The sequence below is a fragment of the Podarcis tiliguerta genome, assembly GCF_965153285.1.
Source record: "Podarcis tiliguerta genome assembly, chromosome: 17".
NCBI lineage: Eukaryota > Metazoa > Chordata > Lepidosauria > Squamata > Lacertidae > Podarcis > Podarcis tiliguerta.
Genome location: NC_139550.1, coordinates 32,103,966 through 32,129,989, shown reverse-complemented (window position 1 = coordinate 32,129,989; position 26,024 = coordinate 32,103,966). Strand labels below are relative to the sequence as shown.

The following is a 26,024-nucleotide window of genomic DNA, read 5'->3' as shown; positions in this document are numbered from 1 at the left end:
CGATCTGAGCATAGAGTTTTTGACGTTTATGTGCTAGAGAGCCTCCATTGTGAGATTACTGTACGGGGGGCGGGGGAGAGAATAAGCCGGTCGATAAAATTAAATTGTCTGAGGTGGGAAGACAGCATATTCCAGCTCCTCATCCACCGGTAGAAGAACAAGTGTAATGGTGTAATTACACAGGAGTTTAATTTGGGGGGGGGGTGTAACAGTTTTCAGGGCTTTGAAATTCAACTGCCCCCCCCCCACCTCCACCTCACAACAGCAGTTGGTTGGTTTCATAAAATTTTATCCACCGCTTGATTGCAAAAAGCAAACAAAATCAAAAGCAGTTTACAAAAGGATGAAACAATAAAATCGGGGTGGGGGGAGGAATTAACGTTGCTTTAAAACATAAAAAAAGTTAAGATACTAAAAGGGGTTGAGATTACCTCAGCTTTCCGAGCATCCGAGTTGTTGTTGTTTAGTCGTTTAGTCGTGTCCGACTCTTCGTGACCCCATGGACCAGAGCACGCCAGGCACTCCTGTCTTCCACTGCCTCCCGCAGTTTGGTCAAACTCATGCTGGGAGCTTCGAGAACACTGTCCAACCATCTCGTCCTCTGTCGTCCCCTTCTCCTTGTGCCCTCCATCTTTCCCAACATCAGGGTCTTTTCCAGTGAGTCTTCTCTTCTCATGAGGTGGCCAAAGTATTGGAGCCTCAGCTTCAGGATCTGTCCTTCCAGTGAGCACTCAGGGCTGATTTCCTTAAGAATGGATGCATTTGATCTTCTTGCAGTCCATGGGACTCTCAAGAGTCTCCTCTAGCACCATAATTCAAAAGCGTCAATTCTTCGGCGATCAGCCTTCTTTACGGTCCAGCATCCGAGTAGGCTTGCCTAAACAGGAATGATTTTTGGCAGGTGCCAAAAAGAGTAGTATGGTGAAAGCTCCTACTTGATCTCAACAGGCAGGGAGTTCCAAAGTGCAGTCTTTCTCCCCACCCCGGAATGCTTGCATCTTTTAAAGGCAGGGCTCCTAAATAACTTGCAACAGGGAAAGTTGGAACAGCTGAAAGGTCACAGTGGTAAGGAGGGCCTCACCTGTTGAATTTCTTTCATGAGCCATGTTTCAAAGGCAAGGAAGTGTTGGTTAAAGTTCCCCTTTTTGCTGCATTACGGGCATATTTTATTTCCTCACAGCCCACAAAATATGAAGCTGTGTCCCTCCAGATGTTGCTGCGTTGCAACCCATAGTATTTAACCATTGTCCATGGCAGCCAGGGCTGATTTGCGTTGGAGTCTAACCATGGCATGCGGCTGTTCTGTTTGCAGGTTTAGAGGAGCGACACAAGCTTGGTGTAGCTTGGTCAAACGGAGAAGACAACAAACCAGTTTCTATCTACAGTTCCCAGGTTCTTTGGGGAAAAGCCTAAATTTATGTTTTTAATGTATGCTGTGGCATACATTTATCCTTTCCTGCTTTGAAGGCTGTGCAGAAATTCTATAGACACTTTCCTCCCAGATGGGGCAAAGGTAGCTGCATCTGCCAAACTTCTGAAAGGAAAAGGCACCATTTTGGCTGAAATGGAACACTATCTGTAATACCAAAGCAAAGAAACACTCTTATTGGCATTTGCAGCCTGTTAGAAAACAGCTTTTCGTCTCTCAGGACATACAAATGCCAATAACAAAAAAAGCTTTTTCTAAAGCTTTTTCTTCCTCCCTCCCCAGCTGTTTAACGTCTCTACAATTGCAACAAAAAATGTCCCTCTACAACCACAGCAGGCACTGCAAGCATCCAGCAGGCCAAAGGTGCACTCCTCCATTGCCTCCCAAGGCAGATAACAACAATACAACAGCCACTAGCCAACGGCCAACAGTGGGCAAAATAACTCTTATGGTTAGCCACTATGTCAGTGCAAGCAAAAAACAGAGGCCCTAACCCTCCTCTGCTGTATTAAAAATTTCATGTTCAGGATTCCAGCCACAACCAGGAGTGAGTGATTTATCCAGATCTTTTGTTTTTATCCCCCTTGAAGAAATAGCTCAGTGGGTACCATTTTTCTGTATGGCAAATAGGTGATCAGTAGGTTTCAACATGTTTGGTTATAGCGCCACCTACTGATGCTCTGAGAAAGGGGTGTAGCAGCTCATTATTTCTGTATGTGCATATACTGAAAATTCAAGTGCTTGTTTCTTAACCTAGCTTAAAATAAGGTGAGCTTTTATTGATTTGCGGTGGGTATAAAGGACGGTGTGGCCATACAAGACCAGTCATATTACAAACCTATACTGTGAAGAAATAAATACTTTGTAGTATAGGTAAAGTTAAAAGGACCCCTGACCACTAGGTCCAGTCGTGGCCGACTCGGGGGTTGTGGCGCTCATCTCGCTTTATTGGCCAAGGGAGCTGGCTTACAGCTTCTGGGTCATGTGGCCAGCATGACTATGCCGCTTCTGGCGAACCAGAGCAGCCCACGGAAACGCCATTTACCTTCCCACCAGAGCGGTACCTATTTATCTATTTGCACTTTGCCGTGCTTTCGAACTGCTAGGTTGGCAGGAGCAGGGACCGAGCAATGGTAGCTCACCCCGTCATGGGGATTCGAACTGCCAACCTTCTGATCAGCAAGCCCTAGGCTCTGTGGTTTAACCCACAGCGCCACCACTTAATTTATGTGGGGGTTTATGTTCTAGGGATAGTGTGTAAAGCAAAAAATGTGTATAGTCAAAACACATTGGGTTCAATGGCAATTGCCATTGCCAAAGTCTTTTTTCCTGGATGCCTGTCCCCTTTCCACCACCCTTTTATTTTATTTTATTATTTTTTTGCCAAGCACGTAAACCTGAAAGCATGTAGGTTAAAATCACATAAGTTGTGAGTTACCTGTATAGCTAATCTACTGGGCAGCTGACCAACTGGAGCTCTGCAGTCTTAGCAAGTTGTCAGAATTGTAGTAAGCAAACACTAGCTGATGACCCACAGAAGTGTTGGCTGTAGCGCTCTGTGAATGTGGAGACATGGAGCACTCACCCTTGGCAATAATAAATCCATGAAGGCAACTGGCAGCACTTTGATGGGTGCAGTGCATTTTGTGAGATTAATGTGCACTCATTTGTCAGCTGTCACCATGCAAATGAGCCAACCATCCCAGAACAGTCCCACAAGTGAATGATGGTTTCGACAGTGCAAAAAGAAAGTGGCTTCTCTCTTCATACCTCTTGCCTTTCGCAAAATGTCTCTAGTCTAATAAATAATAATAAGTCCATTTCCTTCATGGCAACTCAAAGCGACTTACAATATTCTAAGCAAAAAAACAAAGAAAGTAAAACCAGCAATTATTTTTTAATCTACATTATGCAAAAAGGCCAAATATATGTAAAAGCCAAAGGCCCAATTAAAAAGGAATGGTTTTGCCTGACACCTAAAGATATGTAATGATGGTGCCAGATGCGCCGTTACAAAAGTGGACAGCCCCCACTGAAAAAGCCTATTCCCTTGTTGCACCCTCTAGACCTTCAGTGGAAGAGAGCACGTGAGGAAAGGCCTCAGATTATGATCACAGGTATATGGTTCCATATGGTTCTTTATATTGAACGTGTTTTCAGAGGTGTGTCTGATGAGATTTGTGGTTTAGTAAGTATTCAGACAGAGTAAGTCCCCTATTTCCTAGATACTAGGAAGTAATGTCAAGCTACATACCTGTTTCTTCAGAGGGAGTGTGAGTCTTATCAAGTCTACCTTCCATTGGAGCAGGGATGGGGAACCTGTGTCCCTCCACATATTGTTAGACTTTCAACTCGCATCAGCCTTTGTCATCTTGTCCAGTGGTTAGGGATTCGAAGGGCCACAGGTTCCCCATTCCTGCCTTTTTGAGAGCTTGTGCTAGCTATGATGTAGCCTTGCTCTTGTGCTAACTATGATGTAGCCCGTATGACTTCTCTTTAGGCTAGAATCATTAGACACCCAGGACAGGAATTATGCAGAAGAGAGAACATCAGCAAGAACAGCAGGCTAGGTAAAGATGAGAAGCTGCACTTGCTGAAATGCCCTTCTGTATACATTTGGGTATACAGGGATGCGGGTGGCGCTGTGGGTTAAACCACAGAGCCTAGGGCTTGCCGATCAGAATGTCAGCGGTTCAAATCCCCGCAACGGGGTGAGGTTGATAAATAGTTACTGATCTGGCGGGACGGTAAACGGCATTTCCGTGTGCTGCTCTGGCTTCGTCAGAAGCGGCTTAGTCATGCTGGCCACATGACCTGGAAGCTGTACACTGGCTCCCTCGGCCAGTAAAGTGAGATGAGTGCCGCAACCCCAGAGTCATCTGCGACTGGACCCAACGGTCAGGGATCCCTTTACCTTTTATACATTTTGTAAAAGTACAGAAGACATAGTCTCTGTATAGAGTCACCCGGGATGCCAACCACGATGATTTTGTCAGGGTTATTCAAAGTGGTGTGAACCTCTTCCAAAGTTGTAAAATACAGGGGGTGAAGTCTGAGGGATTTTGGAAGCATACCTTCTGTTCCCACAATCTTCAGAAACTGTTCATAAAGAAACAATTACGGTAACTTTGTTCCCCAGAGTTAGATGGCAGACTGTTGGGTACAGAAACTACCTGGGCTTCACATAATATGAAAGTCACTTGAATTACAAGGGCTTGCCCGTAGGTGTGCTTATGTGGCATACCTGATGCCTGAACTTCACATGCCAGAAAGCCTTCGGTACACCCTGGTCCCTGTCCTGTACATGTAGATAAGGACATCAGCATAACCAGCAGTCTCTCTGCAAGGCAGCCCTGATAGCCCAAGCAATCTTAAGTTGTCTGTCTGGGGCAGCAGCAATATTTATAGGGGGATAATACTGCAAAGGGACCTGGGGCATACCTATCAGATTTTGCACTACAGCCATTTGAGATGATACACTACACATCTACAGAACGCGGTCTGTTCTAGCCTTCTTAATGTGTCACAATCTTCCCTGCATTAAGGCCTCCTCATCTCTCCCCTTCTCTTTCGCTGTCGCTCTTTTGGTTTATAAAGTCTTTCCCCTTTGGTTTATAAAGTCTTTCCCCTTTGGTTTATAAAGTCTTTCCCCTTTGGTCTTCAGAGCACCATCAGCCATACTTGACCGCTTTAAAGAATATTTCATTTTAAACACCAGCACCTCCAGTTCAGCTCCTTCTGTTCTTTTAGGTCCTGATTCCATATCCAACAGGACCCCCTCCCCAAAGTGTTGTGATGTATCAGTCCAGTGCAGGAGTGTGTTTGTGGGACCATCAAAAGCCCCACTTCTTCATAACTATTAAATATAAGGATTTATTCATTTAAAACATTATTTATTGAAAACATTTATATGGCACCCTTCATCATATTAGATCTCAGGGTGATGTAGAAAACACGAAAAAACAATATGCCACCCCTGATCATCATTGCATTATGCTGCATTCCACCTTATTTTTGCTTTCCAGCAATTAGGATGACCTGGGCACTTTCAGCGGCTATGAAGAAGTGAAGAAAGATCCACAGGCTTAAACTGCCACTTCCATATTAAGACATTCAAATCAGAAAGGAGGTTAATTATGACAGAGGGAAGGGATTTGTTGTTTAATTGTATGAATTGGAATACAGGGAAGGGAGACTCGGGGAAGTCAGAGAAACAAGTTAATGCAAGATCAATATGAAGATAAGATTGTTTTTATTTCTGTTGTTTGTAGTATGTTATGTTTGTGTAATTCTGTATGTTTTTGGTGTATTGTTTGTTGCTTTTGTTTTGCTTTGTTGTCTTTTATGCAAAAACGAATAAAATATTTATAAAAAAATAAAATAAACTGCCACTTCCATACTGGCGCTCTCTCTCTCTCTCTTTCCTCCCCACCCCAAAATAATGTCTCATCATCGATCCAGATCATTCCTGAGATTTCTGCCTCTTCATTCTATTTTCTACAAAACTATTAAAGGCATAGGGACGCGGGTGGTGCTGTGGGTTAAAGCCTCAGCACCTAGGACTTGCCGATCAAAAGGTTGGCGGTTCGAATCCCCGCTGCGGGGTGCGCTCCCGTCGTTCGGTCCCAGCGCCTGCCAACCTAGCAGTTCGAAAGCACCTTCGGGTGCAAGTAGATAAATAGGGACCGCTTACCAGCGGGAAGGTAAACGGCGTTCCGTGTGCTGCGCTGGCTCGCCAGATGCAGCTTGTCACGCTGGCCACGTGACCCGGAAGTGTCTTCGGACAGCGCTGGCCCCTGGCCTCTTAAGTGAGATGGGCACACAACCCTAGAGTCTGGCAAGACTGGCCTGAACGGGCAGGGGTACCTTTACCTTTATTAAAGGCATAGGAGTGCTGTCTTTTGGGGCACCTGGCGAGAGTTTAGGATTGCCACATAAAAACAAACAATCTAGCCCAGTTCTTATAATCTTTAACAGAAGCCACTTGCAGGCTTCACTAGGTGAAGCTTTTCTCAGCATTATGATCACCAGGTTATATATTAAACTGAGTTATGTATCAGGAAATGTTTTGTCTGCTGTTGAACACACAGAGCATAAGGAAGCTGCCAATTCGGTTGTTATCAGACAGTAAGCATCCCAAGACAGACACTTTCCTTTTCTCTGGTGTGCAAGTCTTGGTAGTGGGGTAGGAGACCTGGGGAATTGCATCTGGCAAACAATGTGCCCCTTTGGTTTTAGATAGGACATGGGTAGATAAGTCTAAAAGCCCAGGACACAAATTTTCACAGACCTCTAGCTGCTATGGTGGCTCATTTACCAGAAATAATTTATTTATTTATTTTTACTTGAGTCTGACCAAACTAAGCCTGCTTGAAGAGACTTGCAGGATCTGATTGAAGGTTGTAACAACTAGTCTAAAATCCTGTTAACCCGATGCCTATGGGAAGCCCACAAGTAAGATAGGAAGGCAATAACCTTCCTCCCTTAGCATCTGGTAATCAGAGGCAACCTCTGAGCTAGAGATAGAAGCCTCTGATAATCTTATCCTTCATGATTTCCTTCTTTGTTTTAAGGCTCTAATTTCTAATTTGTACATAAACTTACACAGGCTGTGATCGTGTGCACACCCACCTGAGGAGCAAGTATATTTGAATTACGCAGACTTACTTTGAATAAATATGCACCAAATTGGCTCACAACCCTGGTCTATTAATTTCATCTCAAGCAAAGAGCATGATGCGTTGCACAAGACTGTGGTTAATCAAGTCCAGTGGAAGAACATCAGCAACGTCTGTTCTGGCACGGTGTTTAGGGTGTGCCTGACTTAGGGGTGATCTGTGTTAGCAGCACATCCAATCCATGCAGTACACACAGACAGAGTGCCTCAGCACCCAATCATCTCCAGCCACTCCATGTGATTGCACCGTATGCCCTAAATACAGCAAGTATCCTAGAAACAGGGACGTGGGTTTTCTCGAGATGCTACCTGCCTATCCAGTTTGCAACTACTACAGGCTGTAGAAAGAACAGTCGGAGGCATCTAAAGAAACTGACGTGGCTGCAGAAGAATACGAAACATGCAGAGGAGCTGAGATTTTAGAAAGGCTTGTATAAGAAATGGAATAAAGGAGAAATCACAAAGAAATATGAGTAGCCAACAGTTGCAGGGAGAAGGTCAGGCAGGTCAAAGGACATACAACACATCCAATTCCTTCTCAGCTTGCTACTATACCATTGTCAGACCCCCCCAAGTGTCCCTGATTTCCAGGGACAGTCCTGAATTTACAGAAGCTATCCCAGTTTCTGATTTGATCCCGGAATGTCCTGCTTTTCCTTAGGGCATCCCTATTTTCATCGGAGAAATGTTGGAGGGTATGCGTTGTAACTAGGCGCAAACTACACCTGGTGCTTCAGGATACTTACCACAAGAGACAATGGTTTAGGCCTCATCCCAGAAAACCAGGTCCTCACTCCACATGCTGGGCGCACCCAGTGGTGTAGCGTGGGGGGTGCAGGGGGGGGCCGGCCGCACCGGCCGCAACATCTGGGGGGGCGCGCTCGCACTCGCAGCTCTCTGCCCCTACCTGGCTCACTCTCTCTCACTGCAGTGCTGGCTGTGCGAATCCGATCCGAGCCGCCGGGTCGCCGCCCACTGTGGAGGGGAGGGTGCCAGGCGTGCGGTGCGGTGCGGAGAGAGAGCGAGGGACTATCTGGGGGAGGGACAGTGCAGCGGGGGGGGCGCAAATTACTTGCCTTGCCCCGGGTGCTGACAACCCACGCTACGCCACTGGGCGCACCCATGCCGTTTTGGGTATGCATTCTGAATTTGGAGGGATTGGCAGCCAATCAGCACATGCCACCAGCGGAATATAAACCCCTGCCTGCAGCAGACTCAGGTAGGGAATGCCCCTCACGGTGTGACACCCAGCCTCGCACACCTCTCATGTTGGAGAGCTGTAGATCAGGAGGGGGTCTCCCAGAATGGGGAGCACAGTAGAAGTGTGCATGGTATTTGAAGAGCACTCAGACCGGGGCTGGTTCAAGACATTTTGCTGCCTGAGGCAAAGGAGAAGATGGTGCCTTCCTCCAACACACATACAGAAGCCAATTGGCCTGGTAGTTGAGTCGTACTTCAATACTGATGAAAGGATAGTATCCTTCACTGCACTTGAGGGCAGCAGGCTAGTGTACAGGGAGGCCTTGTGGCAGTCATAGCTCTGTCTACTCCCCACTGCTCAGCATCTGCCACCTAAGGCACCTACCTGACTGCCTCATCATAGGGCCGGCCCTGAACCAAAGTCCTAACACTCACACTTGGAGCAAAATAATGAGCCAGCTCTCAGTTCATGCCTGCTTCCAGTCTGATATAAATGCATTATGAAATCTACATTCTGTGTCTAAATTTAGGGAGAGTGGGGGGGAAGCAGCCAAGATGTCTGAAGAACTGCCATATCCTGTGTCTAACCACATACTCAGTTTAGGTTTTAGTGGCTTAACAGTTTCTGGACTAAGTATCCACAGGAATAGCATGAAGAACCCTTGCTCTGCTAATGCTTGTTATGAAATGCAGCAGAAATGTATTCATTGAAAGTAGTTGTATACTATTTTATAGTATTTATATACAGTGGTACCTCGGGTTAAGTACTTAATTCGTTCCGGAGGTCCGTACTTAACCTGAAACTGTTCTTAACTTGGAGACCACTTTAGCTAATGGGGCCTCCTGCTGCTACCATACTGTTGGAGCACGATTTCTGTTCTCATCCTGAAGCAAAGTTCTTAACCTGAAGCACTATTTCTGGGTTAGCGGAGTCTGTAACCTGAAGCGTATGTAACCTGAAGCATATGTAACCCGAGGTACCACTGTACTGTGTGCAGTATTTATGGGATATATGGGGCATTCGGGGAGGAGGAGTATCTGTGGTGGACGACATGTTGTGCTCCTTCGCTCTCTGCACTCAGCTCTCACCTGTGGCTCCTAGAAGCTGTCAGCATCCAATAGCGGCCCCACCCTGGGAATGGCTTTGACTCTAACCCTTGGATAGCTTGGATATAGAGCAGGGTCTTTCCAGCCTCCCATAGATTTTATTTAAACTTTTTGCCATACAATAAAAAACTAAATAAAGGGGGTGGGGGAGAGAAAGAGCGAAGAAAATACAGGGTCCTTCCATCATTACAGAACATTGTCTACTGATAACCACCAAAGAAAACCCAAGTTAGTATGTTCGTGAGAAATGGCAAAATATATTTATCTGAACTGGTTTTTAAAAAACAGTCAGGTGGTAACTCATTTTTCACGGAACTATATACAGTGGGACCCCGCAAGACGAATGCCTCGGAAGATGAAAAACTCGCAAGACGAAAGAGTTTTTCGTTTTCTGAGGTGCTTCGCAAGACGGATTTCCCTAAGGGCTTGCTTCGCTAGATGAAACGGCCCTGCTTCTCGTGTCATGGCAACGCACACTGCACGCACGCACGCTCGCTTCCCCGCTCCTCCGGCTCCCTCCCACCTTCCTGCTGACGGTTGGTGCCTCGCGCCGCTGCCCACCCCCCTTGCGCGCTCCCCTCAGAGAGCCGTTGCCGCCAGCGCCTCTCTCTCCCTGGTGGCAGTTCCGCCGAGTCGCGCTCCTGAGCCCCGCCGCCCTCCAGCAGCCGCGTCGCACGGTGGCCACAAGGCGCGGGTGAGTCTGAGGTACCGGCTGCGGCAGCTGTCCTGCTTCTCCCCTCCCCTCCCCGCTGTTGTCAGTGTTTAAATGCATTGGTGCTTCGCAAGACGAAAAAACTCGTACAACGAAAAAACTCGCAGAACAAATTAATTTCGTCTTGCGAGGCACCACTGTATTCTGATGGGAGGGAAAGCCAGTAAATCAGTTGCTCTACTCCCTGACTGGCTCAAACCCTTGGTGAGCTGGGGACTTCCTCTGCATTCAAAGAGAGGCTCCAGTGAATTGAATGGATGAGACCAATGGTGGGTCCAACAGTCAACAAAGCAGTTTCTGCATGTGCTGTAGAGGAAAATGAGGGGGCAGGTGGGGTTCATCAATCTGGGAAGGTAGCCCATCTAGGAGGAGGAAAACTGATCCTAAACATCTGCTGCCACACATTTGTAGGAAAGACTCTGGGAATAAACCCTAAGGAAAAGTCCAGACCTTTCAGAACATCTTTGGGAGAAGAAAAGGCTAAGGAGTAAACTTTACACAAATCTGGGCTGGAGTCCCTAAGACGGTTGGATGGTGCCTTGTATGCCTCCCTCTGACAACCCCTGCAACCAAGCTGGTGTGAAACATATTGCTCCGATTTTCTTTGGACTACATCTGTGAGGCCAAGAGGGGGGTCTCTGCAGCCACATTAGGTGTTGTGATTCTCCAGCAATTTTACTTCAACCCCAGAAGCGCTCTCCCATTTTCTACCGAGACAGACGGATGCCAATAAAAAACAATATTATACAGTATTGCTCATATAGAAGTGAAATTCCATAAAATGTATCCCCATAATTAGCACTGTTAAACTGTGGGTGAACATATCAGACAACACAGCGATTCTTCAAACAGCTCTTGTTTATTCACAGGCCAGAACAGAACTGAACTGAAGGGTTCAGCCAGCCTGAGCTCCACTACAACGCAACTGTAACCACTTTCTGTAGCTATTCAATCACTGAACGTTACTTTCAATCCCTTATTTGCATATGTGGACCTGAGTGAAAACTACCTACGGTATCCCCCTGCTGGCCCAGGGTGAGAACTTCAGTTCATAACAAGCACCAATAGAAACTATACATTAAAAATGGAAAAGACAAACAACTGTCTGCCTTGAAGCTTCTCCGCTCCCCTTGGGGCAAGTGGGTTTGTCTGAAGCCCCTGTTGTGGGGTCTGGGGTAGTATAATTGTGTTTTCATTTTGTATTTTGTTGTTGTGAACCTCCCGGTGCTCTTTGCATGAAGGGTGGTACACAAATCTAATTAATAAAATTGAAATTGAAAATTGCTCATCTCTGTTGAAGGGGTATTGCATTGTAGGGAGGACTGTACAAAAAAAGGCCTTCTCATAAATAGGTGTTTTGTGCCATTTCAGCTGGGGTCAAATTACCATAGTCTCCCACCCCATAAACCATTTGTGAGATAACTTTTGCCTCTTATGTTTTTATGGGTGGATAAATCAGATTGCCTTTCTTTTCCCATTTTCCAGTCCTGTCACCTTTGTTTATCAAAAGCCCCTGAGAGAAATTTCTGGAGCGTTAGAATTCTGTGTAATCAGTAGGCTGCAGATGATATACAGCTCTGTGTTTTATTTTCAACTAATACAAGGGCAGCAGCAGTCTGTTCTGAACCAGTGTTTGTCTGGGGGCCTAGTGAATTGGGCAAAGGTTGAATCCAGATAAGATGAAGCAGATGGTGGAGAGCCAATGGCTCCGGGGGAAATAGCCATTTTGAGAGCCTTGCAGTGCAATCATAGCATCTACTCAGATATGAAGCCCCACATGGAGCTCACTCCCAGGAAAAGCATGCATAGAATTGCAGGCTTAGTTTTGGAAATGCAGAATATAATTGGGACATAAAAGTCTAGTGGTGGCATACATTACTCCACGCAGCCCTGAAAGACTAGATCACCAGGCTTAGGGTATTCCTGGATCTAGCACTATTCCTGAAATCCAAAGTAGTGTCTTCAGCCAAGAATGCATTTTTTTAGCCACGTCTGATATGCTGGGTGGGCCTCTTACGGAAAACACAGACCTGGTTGCCTTTATACATGTGCGTGCAACCTCAGATACAGACTACTGCAATGTGATCTAATGCTGCTTTTGAAGACTGCTCTGGAGATTCAAGCAGTTCTAACTCTAACCCAGATCCCTTTTTTGGCAGGCGGGGGGGGGGGGGGAGAAAATAACACATTCAAGTGGTTCTGTAGCAATTGCATTGATTACCTGTTACCTTCTAGGTACAATTCAAGGTGCTGTTTTCATCTCCAACACTTTGAAGATACAGAGACTATGAGTATGCTGCATATATTTCAGATGCAATAATGCACACAGTTAATTGGGTGTAAGCCTGTTAACTCAGTGTGATCCGCATTTATTTATTATTTTACAAAAAACTATATACCATTTCTAGAAAAAAAAACCCTGAAAGTGGTTTACAAAAAAAGATAAAACAATCAAATTCTCACTAAAAATGTACAATCATAATTTAGCTGTTAGAAAGTACCTCTCCCCTTATGGCCCCACACTCCCCCATTAAGCTTTGCAGGAGAGGATGCTGTGTTAATAACAACAACAACAACAACAACAACAACTTATACCCCGCCCATCTGGCTGGGTCTCCCCAGCCACTCCTGCCCATTTGGAAACAGCTTGTGATATAGAGCAGGGTCTTCCCTGCCTCCCATAGATTTTATTGAATTTTTTTGCCATACAATACAATAAAAAACCAAGCTAATCTAAATAAAGGGGGCGGGGGAGAGAAAGAGCGAAGAAAATACAGGGTCCTTCCATCATTACAGAACATTGTCTACTGATAACCACCAAAGAAAACCCAAGTTAGTATGCTTGTGAGAAATGGCAAAATATACTTTTGTGAACAGGCTTTTAAAAACAGTCAGGTGGCAACTCATTTTTCAGAGGGCCTATATATTCTGATGGGAAGGAAAGCCAGCAATAGAGTTGCTCTACTCCCTGACTGAGTCCTGTGTCAGTTAAGACACAGGAAATAAGCTGTGGTGGGGGCTACACGCCCTTTTTGGCCATGCCCACTGCTGGTGTATGCCCTCCTCTCTGCAGAGGTTGGAAGGTGCCAATACTGTACAGTCATTGGCATAGCTGTCACCTTTTCCCTTTTCTGGCGAGGAATCCTATTCAGAATAAGGGGATTTCCCTTTAAAAAAGGGAAACATTGACAGCTATGGTCCTTGGTCCTGAAAAGGTCTTCAAGGAGAATAATAGCAGTAGAGCATGGGTAGGCAAACTAAGGCCCGGGGGCTGGATCTGGCCCAATCGTCTTCTAAATCCGGCCCGTGGACAGTCCCAGAATCAGCGTGTTTTTACATGAGTAGAATGTGTGCTTTTATTTAAAATGCATCTCTGGGTTATTTGTGGGGCATAGAAATTCATTCATTTTTTATTTCCAAAATATAGTCCGGCCCCCCACAAGGTCTGAGGGACAGTGGACTTGCTTTAAAAGTTTGCTGACCCCTGCAGTAGAGGCTTGGGTAGAACTCTTGTCCTTTCTATACACACCAATGGCTTGCTCGCCTAAGTGCAGGAGCGAGCATTTAAGAGCTTTTTGTCTGTCTCCCCTGAGTCTGGAGCACCCATGCCAAACTGGCCAAGCCCTAGGTAAGCCCCTGGTTGAGGTGCATAGATAGGAGGGCTTCCTGCTGCCTGTTTGGTTCTGATGGGATCAAAGAAGCAGGGGTTTGTTTGACATATAACCTTTGGCTCTGCTTATCTGAGGGACACAGGTGGCGCTGTGGGTTAAGCTACAGAGCCTAGGACTTGCCGATCAGAAGGTCGGCGGTTCGAATCCCTGTGACGGGGTGAGCTCCCGTTGCTCGGTCCCTGCTCCTGCCAACCTAGCAGTTCGAAAGTACGTCAAAGTGCAAGTAGATAAATAGGTACCGCTCCAGAAGGTAAACGGCATTTCCGTGTGCTGCTCTGGTTCACCAAAAGCAGCTTAGTCATGCTGGCCACATGACCTGGAAGCTGTATGCTGGCTCCCTCGGCCAATAAAGCAAGATGAGCGCCGCAATCCCAGAGTTGGCCACGGCTGGATCTAATGGTCTCTTTACCTTTACCTGAGGAGAGGTAGCTGAGCTGCGTAATAAGAAGGCCTACCTGGGATTGCTGACTGTAATCGAGAAAGTCTGAAGAGAAGCTCTGAGGGCTGCTGTGAGTTTCCAGTTGCCTATGGCTATGACAGAGCGTGGCGCAATTGTCTGTGCTACATGCAGGCTTTCCCCAATATAATAATTTGATTCCAGTAAAGCTGTCTTTTCCTGCTTGTGCAACTGTCTCTCATATATCCTACCGAAGCCCTTATGCTTATAACAATTGTTATATTAGTCCTGCAGCCTATATCATTATTAGCCTCTTCTGCCCCAACCAGGCTGCCTTTGTTTTCTGTTCATTTGTGGTTGCTGTTTTTCAGTCCAGGTTGTGTCTCTATGCTTTATGCCAGGGGTCAGCAAACTTTCAACAGGGGGCCGGTCCACTGTCCCTCAGACCTTGTGGGGGGCAGGCGGACTATATTTTGAAAAAAGAATAATGAACGAATTCCTATGCGCCACAAATAACCCAGAGATGCATTTTAAATAAAAGGACACATTCTACACATGTAAAAACACCAGGCAGGCCCCACAAATAACCCCGAGGTGCATTTTAAATAAAAGGACACATTCTACTCATGTAAAAACACGCTGATTCGCAGACCATCTGCGGGCCAGATTTAGAAGGTGATTGGGCCAGATCTGGCCCCCAGGTCTTATTTTGCCTGTTGTTGTTTAGTCGTGTCTGACTCTTCGTGACCCCATGGACCAGAGCACGCCAGGCACTTCTGTCTTCCACTGCCTCCCGCAGCTTGGTCAGACTCATGTTTGTAGCTTCGAAGACACTGTCCAACCATCTCTGTCGTCCCCTTCTCCTTGTGCCCTCAATCTTTCCCAACATCAGGGTCTTTTCCAGGGAGTCTTCTCTTCTCATGAGGTGGCCAAAGTGTTGGAGCCTCAGCTTCAGGATCTGTCCTTCCAGTGAGCACTCAGGGCTGATTTCCTTCAGAATGGATGCGTTTGATCTTCTTGCAGTCCATGGGACTCTCAAGAGTCTCCTCCAGCACCATTATTTTGCCTACCCATGATCTAAATTGTACTGGCAGATCTCTAGTTAGATGGCGAATACTGTAATTGGAAAGGAAGCTGGATCTACAGCACTCAAAACAGGTGCCTACCAACCCCCCACCCTCCCCCAAATTGCTGGGGCTCGAAGAGCAACAGTTGCTTCCACACCTGGCAGCACCATAAGAACACACCTGGAAGATTAACCCATTTCTTAAAGCGTAAGTTTTCCTGGACTACAGTGCACTTCATCAGATGCCTCATGAGATGTTGTCCTGCCTAAAAGAAATGTCTTGGGGATGGAGGCGGGGTTGTAAATCTGCTCAGTGAGGAAGCCCACCTTATACTAGATCATTTGCATGGGCCTTATAGATTCATATAGTTTGCTGACCCCTGATTTAGATAGTGCCTGGCTAGACAGCACAAGGCTGATTCAGCTGTTCACTGTGCTTCCTTGGTGTGCTTGTTAGTGCTGGGAACACATTCTGCATATGGCTATTCCAGTTAACGCGTTGGCTTGGGAGGCGCTGGGGTGGGCGTGGGAAAGATTGCCGTGAACTGGCCCTTTAAAACCCCGCTGGGCTCACGTGGGGCTGTTGCGAAAAAAAAGGGAAAAAGATCGGGTGACGCATCCACGGCGGAGGGGAGGGGGGCGGCTCCCCCCGAACGCGTGGTCGTGCCTCATTGGCCGGGACCGGCGGCCAATAAGAAGCAGCCATCTGGGACGCCAACGTTCGGGGGTGCCGCCCAGCCCGCCGCGCTGCCGGTGGACCAATAGCAGCGCCGGCCGGGGCCGGATGGAGCAATCGGAGCGCGGCGTGGGCGGGCGTTCGGCGCAAAGCCCTATAAAAGGGCACCGAAAGCTCCTCGCCGGCCGCAGTTGTTCTGTCGTCGGTGTCCGTCACCGAAGCTTTTGCTCTTCTTGAAAGGGCCGCCTCGCGGGGAAATAAAATCTAAACAGGGAGATGGGTCCCTTCTTCGCCTTCTGCTCTCTGCTGGCTCTCGCGTCGGCCGGGCCTGCCCAGTACTTCAGGGAGGAATTCGGGGACGGAGGTGAGGGTCGCTGCTGGCTGGCTGAGGGGTCGTGTTGGAGGCTCCCGGGGGCCGGGTTGGAGGCTCCCGGGGGCCGGGTTGGAGGCTCCCGGGGGCCGGGTTGGAGGCTCCCGGGGGCCGGGTGGGCTTCCCTTGGGCCGCGGGGGTTCGGGCCTCGCTTGGGGCTGTGCCGCCTGAGCAGAGGCTTAGAGGCGGCGGCGGCGGGGGGGTCGATGTAATTGCTCCCCCCGCCATCTTAGGAGGCTCTGCCCCCCCCCCGAATTGTCAAGTGTCGTATGACAGGATCGCGATATTCGCCTTTCCTTGCAGCCCTTCCGAGTATTTCCACGCGATGCGGCCTCGTGAGGGGTCGGGGTTATTCCCATCTTGGGGGTGGAGGGGTGGGCCCGAGGGGTGGAGGCCCCTCTGCGGCTTAAGCCAGCAAAGGCCGAGGCACGACTGGGAACGGGCCGGGTTTCGGTTTCGGGGAGGTGGGGGGGGGGGCGAGCGCTGCAGCTGTCAGAACCAGGAGGAAGAAAGCGTCCCTTAAGGCTGGTGTAGGGAGTGAGAAGGGGCTTGCTTGCTTCCTTGGGAGCTCCAGGATCCTGTCACATGAAGGGCAGGATGTAGAGAGGAACGTATGGCTTCTCTCCCCCCCCCCCCAAGGTAAAAATGGGTATCTAAGAAGCCTTGCACTTTAAGAGGGGGAACTTGTGCGAAGGATGCATTCATTCTGTCACACTCCTTCCCATTTTTTCAGGAGCAGCCCAGCCTGCCAATACTCTTCACATTTCACAGGAGCAGTTTCATATGCTGCCTTTCAGTTGCTGTTTTTAAGAGCCTTGCTTGAGAGAAGCTAGCAGATGTGATGGAACCTGCTATAATCCCCCCCCCAACACACACACATGCATACACATTGGGGAGGATGCCACCTTAACTGCATGTGTGACAAGGACGTAGGTCTTGTTGTGTCTAGTCTAGACCTGGGATGCGATGGGGAGTTGGTAATTAAGCCATAATCAGCAGGGGCCATGGGGATATAGAACACGGACTAAATAGATCGCTGTGGGGATGTCTCTAGAACACACAGACCGCCCATTGCTGGAGTATTGAAAATGACAGGTGCATCCTGGTGTAGAGAATTGAAAAGCAGTGTAGATACTGCCAGCTGGTTTTTCTCTTAAGAACTCTACAAAAATGTGGTTTTCGTGTTATGTGCATGGCAATAAGGATAGAAATGGGTGTTGGTGCAAGATGGGAGTGGAAGCTGTTTAGATTGTTTTAAGCACCTCAATACTAGTTTTTGGTATACCACTGCTGGAGTCAACTATTGTCCAGTAGAGCCTTTTGATAATACAGTTGAAATTGCCAGTATTGAGGCCCACCTGCTGTGGAGCATCTGACATGCATTTTCTCTTGTTCCTCTTTGTAGAGATTTAAGCTGCAATTTTCATCCATTTAACTTGGAGTAAACCATGTTTAACACATTGGCATATGGTTTTGACATGTATAGGATTATGTCTTAATCATTCCATTTGTGGATCTGAACACTTTTAATTACACATTTTTTAATTAAATATTTTTCATAGCAAAGCAGTTTCATTAGAAAGCCATGCAGTTGCAGTGCCCTGTCTTAAATGGGACCAGTAGCATATTATAGCATATGTTGTAGCATATTACATGTAGGCAATTTATGGTTGATAGAAATTAGGTAGATCATTTGCATTTGCAGTGATCAGGCATAGCATATTCTTATTTACTGCTGAAATTGTTGCCAGGATTTTGCAGGCTAAGACAAGTGTTTTATCTTAACAAATTCTAGTTCAGTTTGTGTTCAATGTGTTAACTTACACATGATCAGAATTTGCTCATTTTTTGAATTTCACCCTTTTAATGAGCTATGGGTCAAATTCATGTTGCCAACGTGATCTTCCACAACCTTGTGAAGTAGATCTGGCTGGGAGGAAAGATCAAGGGAACCCACAAAAACAGGACCATTTAGTAAACCGCAATTCACTAACTTGGTGCATGCCTGTTGGGGAATTGTGCTCCCAAAATACCTGGTGTGAGCCAGATTGGCAAGAGCTGCAGTAGCCAACAGGGGAAGTCACCTAATAACAAGTAAAGCAGAATCAGCATACAGATTTCATATGCATCACAGCATTGAAAAGGGGTTGGGATGTTGGCCACATATGAATCTGTCACAGCCCATTATATGCTAAATCACTTCAAGCAAAGTAGATGTTGTGTTGGGCATTTGTCCTGAGACTGTCTTGTCCTGGGACTGCCATTACATGTTATGGCCAAGAGCAAGGTTTTGGACCCAACTCATACCTGTAGTCATCATACCAGATAGTCCATTACTGTGTCCATTTTAGCTTGCTTCAAGTAGATTTTAAAAGAATCAAGGTGGGGCCTGAACTTTTGCAACCAAAACTGACTGATTTTGACTGACGTTTTGCTTCCTTGTACAGGGTCACTGCAACATTGCAAAAACGTTGTAAGCTTGTTGCAAAAATTATTTTTGTAACTGAACAGAAAAAAATGTTTGTGCCACATGTTGCATTTGAATTGTTTTATTTGCCCTCTGTGGTCTTGGGAGCATTTGTAGCCCAGTGTTAACCAAATGTATGTGGTGAATCATTGTAGCTCTTTAGTTTCAAAATTTGTTCCTTTCGTTCCTTTCAGATGCCTGGACAAACCGTTGGGTAGAGTCAAAGCACAAGTCTGACTATGGGAAATTCAAGCTTACTGCTGGCAAATTCTATGGAGATGCAGAGAAAGACAAAGGTAAGGAGATGTTCTGGAGGACTGTGTTCTCTTAATTCAGTCACAAATGGAGTCCTAAATCTGAAGGTGATGATTGCAGTGTTGCACAGGATCAGGCTTGCCTTATTAAATGGTAGTATATCAGGCCATCCCTGAGTTTTCACTTGCCACAACTTTTGTAGACAGACTTGTAAACGTTGGATTATTTTTCCACTTCTGGTCCCCCAGGTAATAAAAAACTTGAGAGGGTTTCTGTGAGGGAATTGTATAATCAGATTTGCACACTATTGTCATCTATAATGATATCCCTGTCTCTTATATACACCTTGACTGTTTCATCTTCCCAGGACTTCAGACAAGTCAGGATGCTCGTTTCTATGCACTCTCTGCTACCTTTGATCGCTTCAGCAACAAGGACAAGACCCTGGTGGTCCAGTTCACAGTGAAACATGAACAAAACATTGACTGTGGAGGTGGCTATGTGAAACTCTTCCCCTCAACCCTGAACCAAGAGGACATGCATGGGGATTCTGAGTACAACATCATGTTTGGTGAGTGCGCTTGCTTGAAATACATACTTGTCTGGGCGGTTGCTAATCTGTAAGGCTGTAGGAGGGGGTCAACAAGAGGCCCATGCAGCAAATTGAGGGTTGGTGCTCCTTGGGCCTCCTCCATGTATGCAAGTAAATGGACATGATGGTGTTTGGTTTTTAGAGGGCAGGGGGCATAGCCTTGCATGGTGCTAGGCCAGCATTGGAAACCCTTCTACAACACTTACATCGGTCTGCTTTTGGAATGGCACCTAATTTGAGAAATATCGTTTGTTATTGGGGAATGATTAAGCTATGCAGTAGTGAACTGAGTATTTTCTGTATTCTTGTAAGTGGGCATTGTGGTGTTAGTCTGAGACTGAACTGAATGCTTGCTGCCCACTTTTGATCATCTGGGTGTGGGCCCCCATTTTAATTCTGTTATGAATCCTATGCCCTTTGTCTCCAATGCAGGTCCTGATATCTGTGGCCCAGGTACCAAGAAAGTTCATGTGATCTTCAACTACAAAGGCAAAAATGTCTTAATCAATAAGGACATCCGTTGTAAAGTGAGTGTCTGGAGACCTAACTGAGCAGTCCTTTTGAAATTCTGATCCTAGAAAGAAAGCAGTATGGCTAAAAATGAATAGAATTGATATTAAATTAAATCAAACCAGATATTAGGTTGTATTCCCCAAAGTTATTGTTGGACTGCACCCAATGAGATCACTGGGCATTATTTTCAATGGAGCTACTCTGCATAGGCCTACCATTGGGTAGAATTTTTTTAATACTGTACGAAATTTCTTACTAATTTAACATTGTTGGTGCTCTGTGACATATATATAGAGAGAGAGAGAGTTAAATGAGGCTTTTGTCTAAATTTATACTTTTGTTCATTTATCAGATGCAACTATTTACATTCTAATATTCATTTTTATATCATTAAAATACTACTCTGAATCTACCCAGAAACTTCAGCCTTGCCTCAAACAATTGTGGGCATTTAATTGTTTGGAAATAGGAGAATTGCCCAGTGTGCAGGTTTTGACATTTAATTGTTGTTCACCATAGAGGCTCTATGGGAATAATGCACTCCCCATAGGTTAAAAATGAAAGCATGCAAAATGTATTCAGTGTGATAGTGATGCAAAGCCTAGTTCTAAAAATGAAGCTGTGTAAATAATACTGTTTAGTTGTAAATTAACATGGTTTAGTAGTCAGACTTGTGCCATAGTTTATGAAATGTATGCAGTATCAGTGGGAAGCTTGACTTAAATCTGCCTTTTTTTTCTTGCTGAAAAGCATTCCACCCTAGGCTAAAGGGAATCTGTTATCCTCAGTTTTAAGCTGTTTCCTTTGACAGGATGACGAGTTTACACATCTTTATACCCTCATCGTGCGGCCTGATAACACATATGAAGTAAAGATTGACAACAACAAAGTGGAGTCTGGCAGCTTGGAGGATGACTGGGATTTCCTGCCTCCCAAGAAAATTAAGGATCCAGAGGCAAAGAAACCAGATGACTGGGACGAAAGAGCAAAGATAGATGATCCTGAAGACACAAAACCAGAGGTTAGTGTGTACTAGTGGTGGTATAGCACCAACAACATGCACAGCACTTAAGAGCAATGTAAACAGAGGCACCAGACTTGAAACCAGAGTTTCAGCTGTGGGGTAGACAATAAGAGGGAGCTGGGGAAATGGGTACACTCTTTGTGAGTGGGTGAGAAGAGATTGTGACACTGTAGCTTCAACTGATAGCTGTGCAGCATCATAGAATTGTAGAGTTGGAAGGTATCCTGAGGGTCATCTAGCCCAACCCCTGCAATGCAGGAAGGCAATACCGATCTGTGTTGGGTGAGAACGTTGCCTAATACCTGTTTTCCCCCCAACTTGTTTTCAGGACTGGGATAAGCCAGAACATATTCCTGATCCTGATGCCAAGAAGCCTGAGGACTGGGATGAAGAGATGGATGGCGAGTGGGAACCACCAGTAATCCAAAATCCAGAATACAAGGTAAATAGTGGCTAAGGCTGCAGTGTTGGATGTTTTCATTTTTAAAGCCACATCACCAAACTCCTCACTTAAGTGCCTCTAATTAAGACTTCTAAAAGAAAGCAGTCTTAGAAGCCTTATGTGGAATGTACACATACATGTATAAGAAGGTTTAATTAAAACTGGAATTAATGTAAACCATTCATTTTTTATTCTTTTGTCCCTTCCATGCTTAAGTTATCAAACGTGCTGGCTACAAGTATTGGAGATTTATTTTAAAACTGGCTCTGTGTGTCAGTTGTAATAGGTTCTGGATTTCCTATATTTTTTATTAATATATTTTTGCAGGGGGAGTGGAAACCTCGTCAGATAGACAACCCCAACTACAAAGGGAAATGGATTCATCCCGAGATAGATAATCCTGAGTACACTCCGGATCCCGACCTTTACTTCTTTGAAAACTTTGGTGTCATTGGCTTGGACTTGTGGCAGGTGCGTTCTTGAAACAATATCCCACTTCTCCATGCTCAGTTCACAACAAACAACATAAGAGAAGCTACCACATTCATATACCTGGCCAGAAGCTTACTATTAAAAAGTTCAGGTCAGATGTTAAGCATAGAAGAATGTTATATAAGGATGCAAGTTTGCATAGTTTCCTGTTTTTCCAATGCTTCCTGCCCCAACATCTGAATGTATTCTGGATTTATTGGTGGCATTCCTGACTTTCAGGATTGTTGTATATACTCCTGTTGTGTATGCTTTGATGACATAGAAAACTGTAACTTAACAGAAAACATATTGACAAATTAGTTGCCACAGCTGCCAATTTTCTCAAGCATTCATTTAGTGGAGAAGCAGGATAAAAATTATTGAAATAAGTAATATAAATGATAATAGAAGTCATGAGCCGTCTCAAATCTAAGGCAGTTTTGTGTCCAAACAGACACCAAATTATAGGAATACCATAACTATGATGTAATAAAAGAGAACATATAAACAGTCTTTATCCAAGACTGTAATAGTTATGCTATTAAGGTGGTCTTGATTCAAAATGTGGTATCAAAAGCAGCAGCTGCCATTGGCAATTTTTTGATGTCTTATTCTGTGTTCAGCTGCAGGATTTATGAGAGAAAAGTAGAGTGTAAAATACTTAAATGAACCTGGAGCGGATAGTGGAGAAATTATGGCTGATTTAAGGACCAACTTACAGTGTGATTGGAAATGATGCTGAAACACTTCATTGCTTTATAAGCTGTCCGAGAAACCTAGAGTTATGTAGAAACATTGGAGCTCATTGTTGTTGTTTGCTACAGGTCAAGTCTGGCACCATTTTTGACAACTTCCTGATTACTGATGATGAGAAATTTGCTGAAGAAGTTGGCAATGAAACCTGGGGTGCCACTAAGGTGAGGAGTCATTTTTCTAGATCTTCATGGCCAGGGTCATCACCACATCATCTTGTTTTACCTAGGTTTTGTAAAGTGCTTTAAATGAATAATCTTCATCTCCAAATTGAGCAAGTTCCAGATTCTGAGCTTTAGAAACTGCTATGGACTATGTTAAAATGTTGAGGGTGACTTTTGGCTTCAATCTCATTCCTTCTATGATACATCATCGAAAACCAGTTTGAAGTCCATATTGTGCTAGTGGTTTCATAATTTTTGACCTTGCAAAATATGTGAATCCTGGTGTGTGTTGCAAAAATCACAATGTGGGGAAAACTATGAAGCCAACCAATGCTTCTCTCAATTCCTGCAGCCCGTATTAGCTCTGCTTGCTCAGCTCTGCCCTGCCTCAAGCAGGGGGCAGTGAATCATAAAAGCAGGCGCTGGCAAAAATGATACAGGAAAAAACCATGAAGCCAGCCAATGCTGCTCCATCCTTACACTGATATACCACAATGTTTGTAATGTCACAGTATTTAGCTGGCAATATGGCACAATATTCAAAACCAAATATCATCCAGCCCTACTGTGGGGGGTAGGTCTCTTTCAACTCTGATTCTATTCTGAGATCAAATTTGTTTTCAACTGCTTTTATTTTGCTGCTCCTTACTTTTTATCATTATGTTCTTAATACTTCATGATTAGCCCTGGAAGTATAGTATGCTGAAGGGTGGGATATAGAAAACTAAGCTAGTTGGTGGATCCAAGCCCAAGGCTCAGGCTTCTCTATTCAATAGCTAGATGCCTTGTCAAACACAGTGGTAAGGCATGGAAGTTATGGCCTTCCCCCGTTCATATGTGAGCAACTCCCCATTTACATGGAGAGGTTTCATTCAGAGGCACTGCGTCTGTCAATGGGATGTTCATAAGCGTGCCCTGTTCTGCCCCCTTGCCAATTGTGCACAAATGGGAAGTTGCCAGCCTAAATATGGAGGTTTGATTTTTGGCTTACTATCTGTTGATGTATTTGTTCATCTATCTGCCCTCCATGAGTTTTAATTATGAAATGAACAAACACTCAAAGCTTGAAGCAATCGCCTAACTTCTGTAAGTTATATGTTCTATGACATATCATTGCTGAGAGATGAGGGCAGCTGCATGGTTTTCAAGCCTTTAGCACCATACTACTGAGTCCTACTTAACATGATAACCCCTATTCAAGAACATATATCCCTTTAAATTGTCACTAGGATGCTGAGAAGAAAATGAAAGAGCAGCAGGATGAGGAGCAACGAAAGAAGCAGGAGGAAGAAGACAAGAAGAAGAAAGAAGAGGAAGGAGACGATGAGCCGGAGGGTGAAGATAATGAGGAGGATGAAGAGGATGAGGAGGAAGAGGAAGAAAAGGATGAGGAGGAAGAAACAGATGGCCCACTGAAGGATGAGCTGTGATTAGGGGTGGTTAGGTGTGCTTGTTGGCTGAGCCTCGCCCTGGGCCTGTACCATGCAGTCTGCTTGGTTGAACCCAACAAAGGAGAGGGGATAACAGTAATGTCTCTATGAGACAAAAGAACTTTTTTTTTATTGGTGTGTTTGTTTGTCTTAACCCTCTTCCCAAATGTCATCAGTTATTCATTCATGTGTGTAGAGGGAGAACTAGAACCTGCGTCCTAAGGTGGCTAACTGTAGGAACATAACCCTTTGAAATGGGGATGATGCCATTGACCATCTTTTTTTTTTAAAGAATATGGCCACTTTTTCACAAAAGTTTGACTCCAGTCACCCTCCAGAAATGGATGTCCATAAAGCAGAACTCCCCTGTATTGCCTGCCCTTTTGCTTATCCTTTTAAGATACTTGAAGCTCCAAATGGTGGTTTCATACTTAAAAGGGGTGGGATACCTGGGAATGGAATGTTAGATGGCTTCCAGGAAAACAAAATTGAGACAACCAGTATTGTATGATGTGTAAGACAATGGATGTTGACATCCTGTCTTGTTCTAAGAGTAGTAACGGTCACTTTTGCTGCTGTGCTCATTAGACAAATCAGGTGCTTTTTAAAAAAGCACAAAGTGCAATGGGCAAAGCAAACTATTACTTTTAACCCAATTTGGATGGCACCCTTAGCTTTTAGATATTTCATATGACAGCCTTGTGTGTGTCAGGGTGTGGTGGTGGTCATTGCAGAGCTTCAGCTGGAGGATCACTAGGGGTGGGGGGTGATAAATTTCTGCTTTAGATGTGTCCGGGCAGAGAGCTAGGAACTGAAGAGCCTATGGAGGCAGAGACTAACACGAGGAGTCATCTCACTTGTTCACACTTGAATGTATGGAAGATTGAAGAAAATTTCTATTAAATTAAACTTCATGTCTGGCCCATAAATAGATTTGTTGTGTTGTACTGTGTTTGGATGATCATTGTACTCTGAGCTACTATGTGCTCCATAGCAAAGCAAGGTCACTTGCCGAAAAGTGGTTTAAGAATATATAAAATTCTACTTTTGAAAGAGAATATAGGATAGTAGAAAATAAATGATAGCATGGCTACTCTCTAGTTGACTCTTACCTGAAGCTATCATCCCATCCTATGGAAAGCTGCTGTGGCCTGTCCTTGTCAATGAGGAATTGAGTTACTTTCTAGCACAAGGTTTTCCTTTTAGAAGAATCACTTTTGAGTATTCAGCCTTGCTTTGGTGTTCTCCCATATGGAAGGAAAGCTATGGTCAGTGTCCTTGTCATGTGACTGAGCTCCCATTCAGTACAAAATTCTAGACCTGCTTCCGCTGTCTGAAATCAACATCATTGCTAACATTTAGAGCCATTCTTTCACCTGGCATGCAAATGTAATGGCTGCCTTTAATACCCTACAGAGAGGCAAAGTCAGTAGCTGATGCTGTACTGCACAAGGACCTTGATTCGCCTGGGGAAAATACCGAATCGCAATGGAAACGCAAATATACCCATAATTAAGAAGGGTGGCATGGAGGCGATGGGGAACTAGCACCAGTCGTGCATTGTACAGTCGCCCTGTCAATATTTACAGGCTGGAGGCGCCTACTCGG

General features: G+C 45.2%; 1 protein-coding gene and 1 long non-coding RNA gene across 4 annotated transcripts; both read left to right on the top strand.

Moving 5' to 3' along the window:
- Positions 1 to 8: 8 nt before the first annotated feature.
- On the top strand, positions 9 to 7,799 carry LOC310667926. Of its 3 annotated transcripts, XR_014506424.1 has the most exons (4): positions 30 to 149; positions 1,712 to 1,859; positions 3,496 to 3,546; positions 7,038 to 7,799. It is a non-coding gene; the product is annotated as an uncharacterized lncRNA (long non-coding RNA). The 3 variants fall into 3 exon arrangements; XR_014506425.1 differs by lacking the exon at positions 7,038 to 7,799 and having other exon boundaries at positions 9 to 149; positions 3,496 to 3,925; XR_014506426.1 differs by lacking the exons at positions 3,496 to 3,546; positions 7,038 to 7,799 and having other exon boundaries at positions 11 to 149; positions 1,712 to 1,963.
- Positions 7,800 to 16,096: 8,297 nt separating this feature from the next.
- Positions 16,097 to 25,345, top strand: CALR (calreticulin). The gene is made up of 9 exons (XM_083420364.1): positions 16,097 to 16,299; positions 18,967 to 19,068; positions 19,395 to 19,598; positions 20,052 to 20,146; positions 20,944 to 21,153; positions 21,485 to 21,598; positions 21,926 to 22,069; positions 22,894 to 22,986; positions 24,216 to 25,345. Exons 1-9 carry the CDS (start codon positions 16,212 to 16,214, stop codon positions 24,414 to 24,416), a joined length of 1,251 nt encoding a protein of 416 aa, XP_083276490.1. The 5' UTR covers positions 16,097 to 16,211; the 3' UTR covers positions 24,417 to 25,345.
- Positions 25,346 to 26,024: the final 679 nt, after the last annotated feature.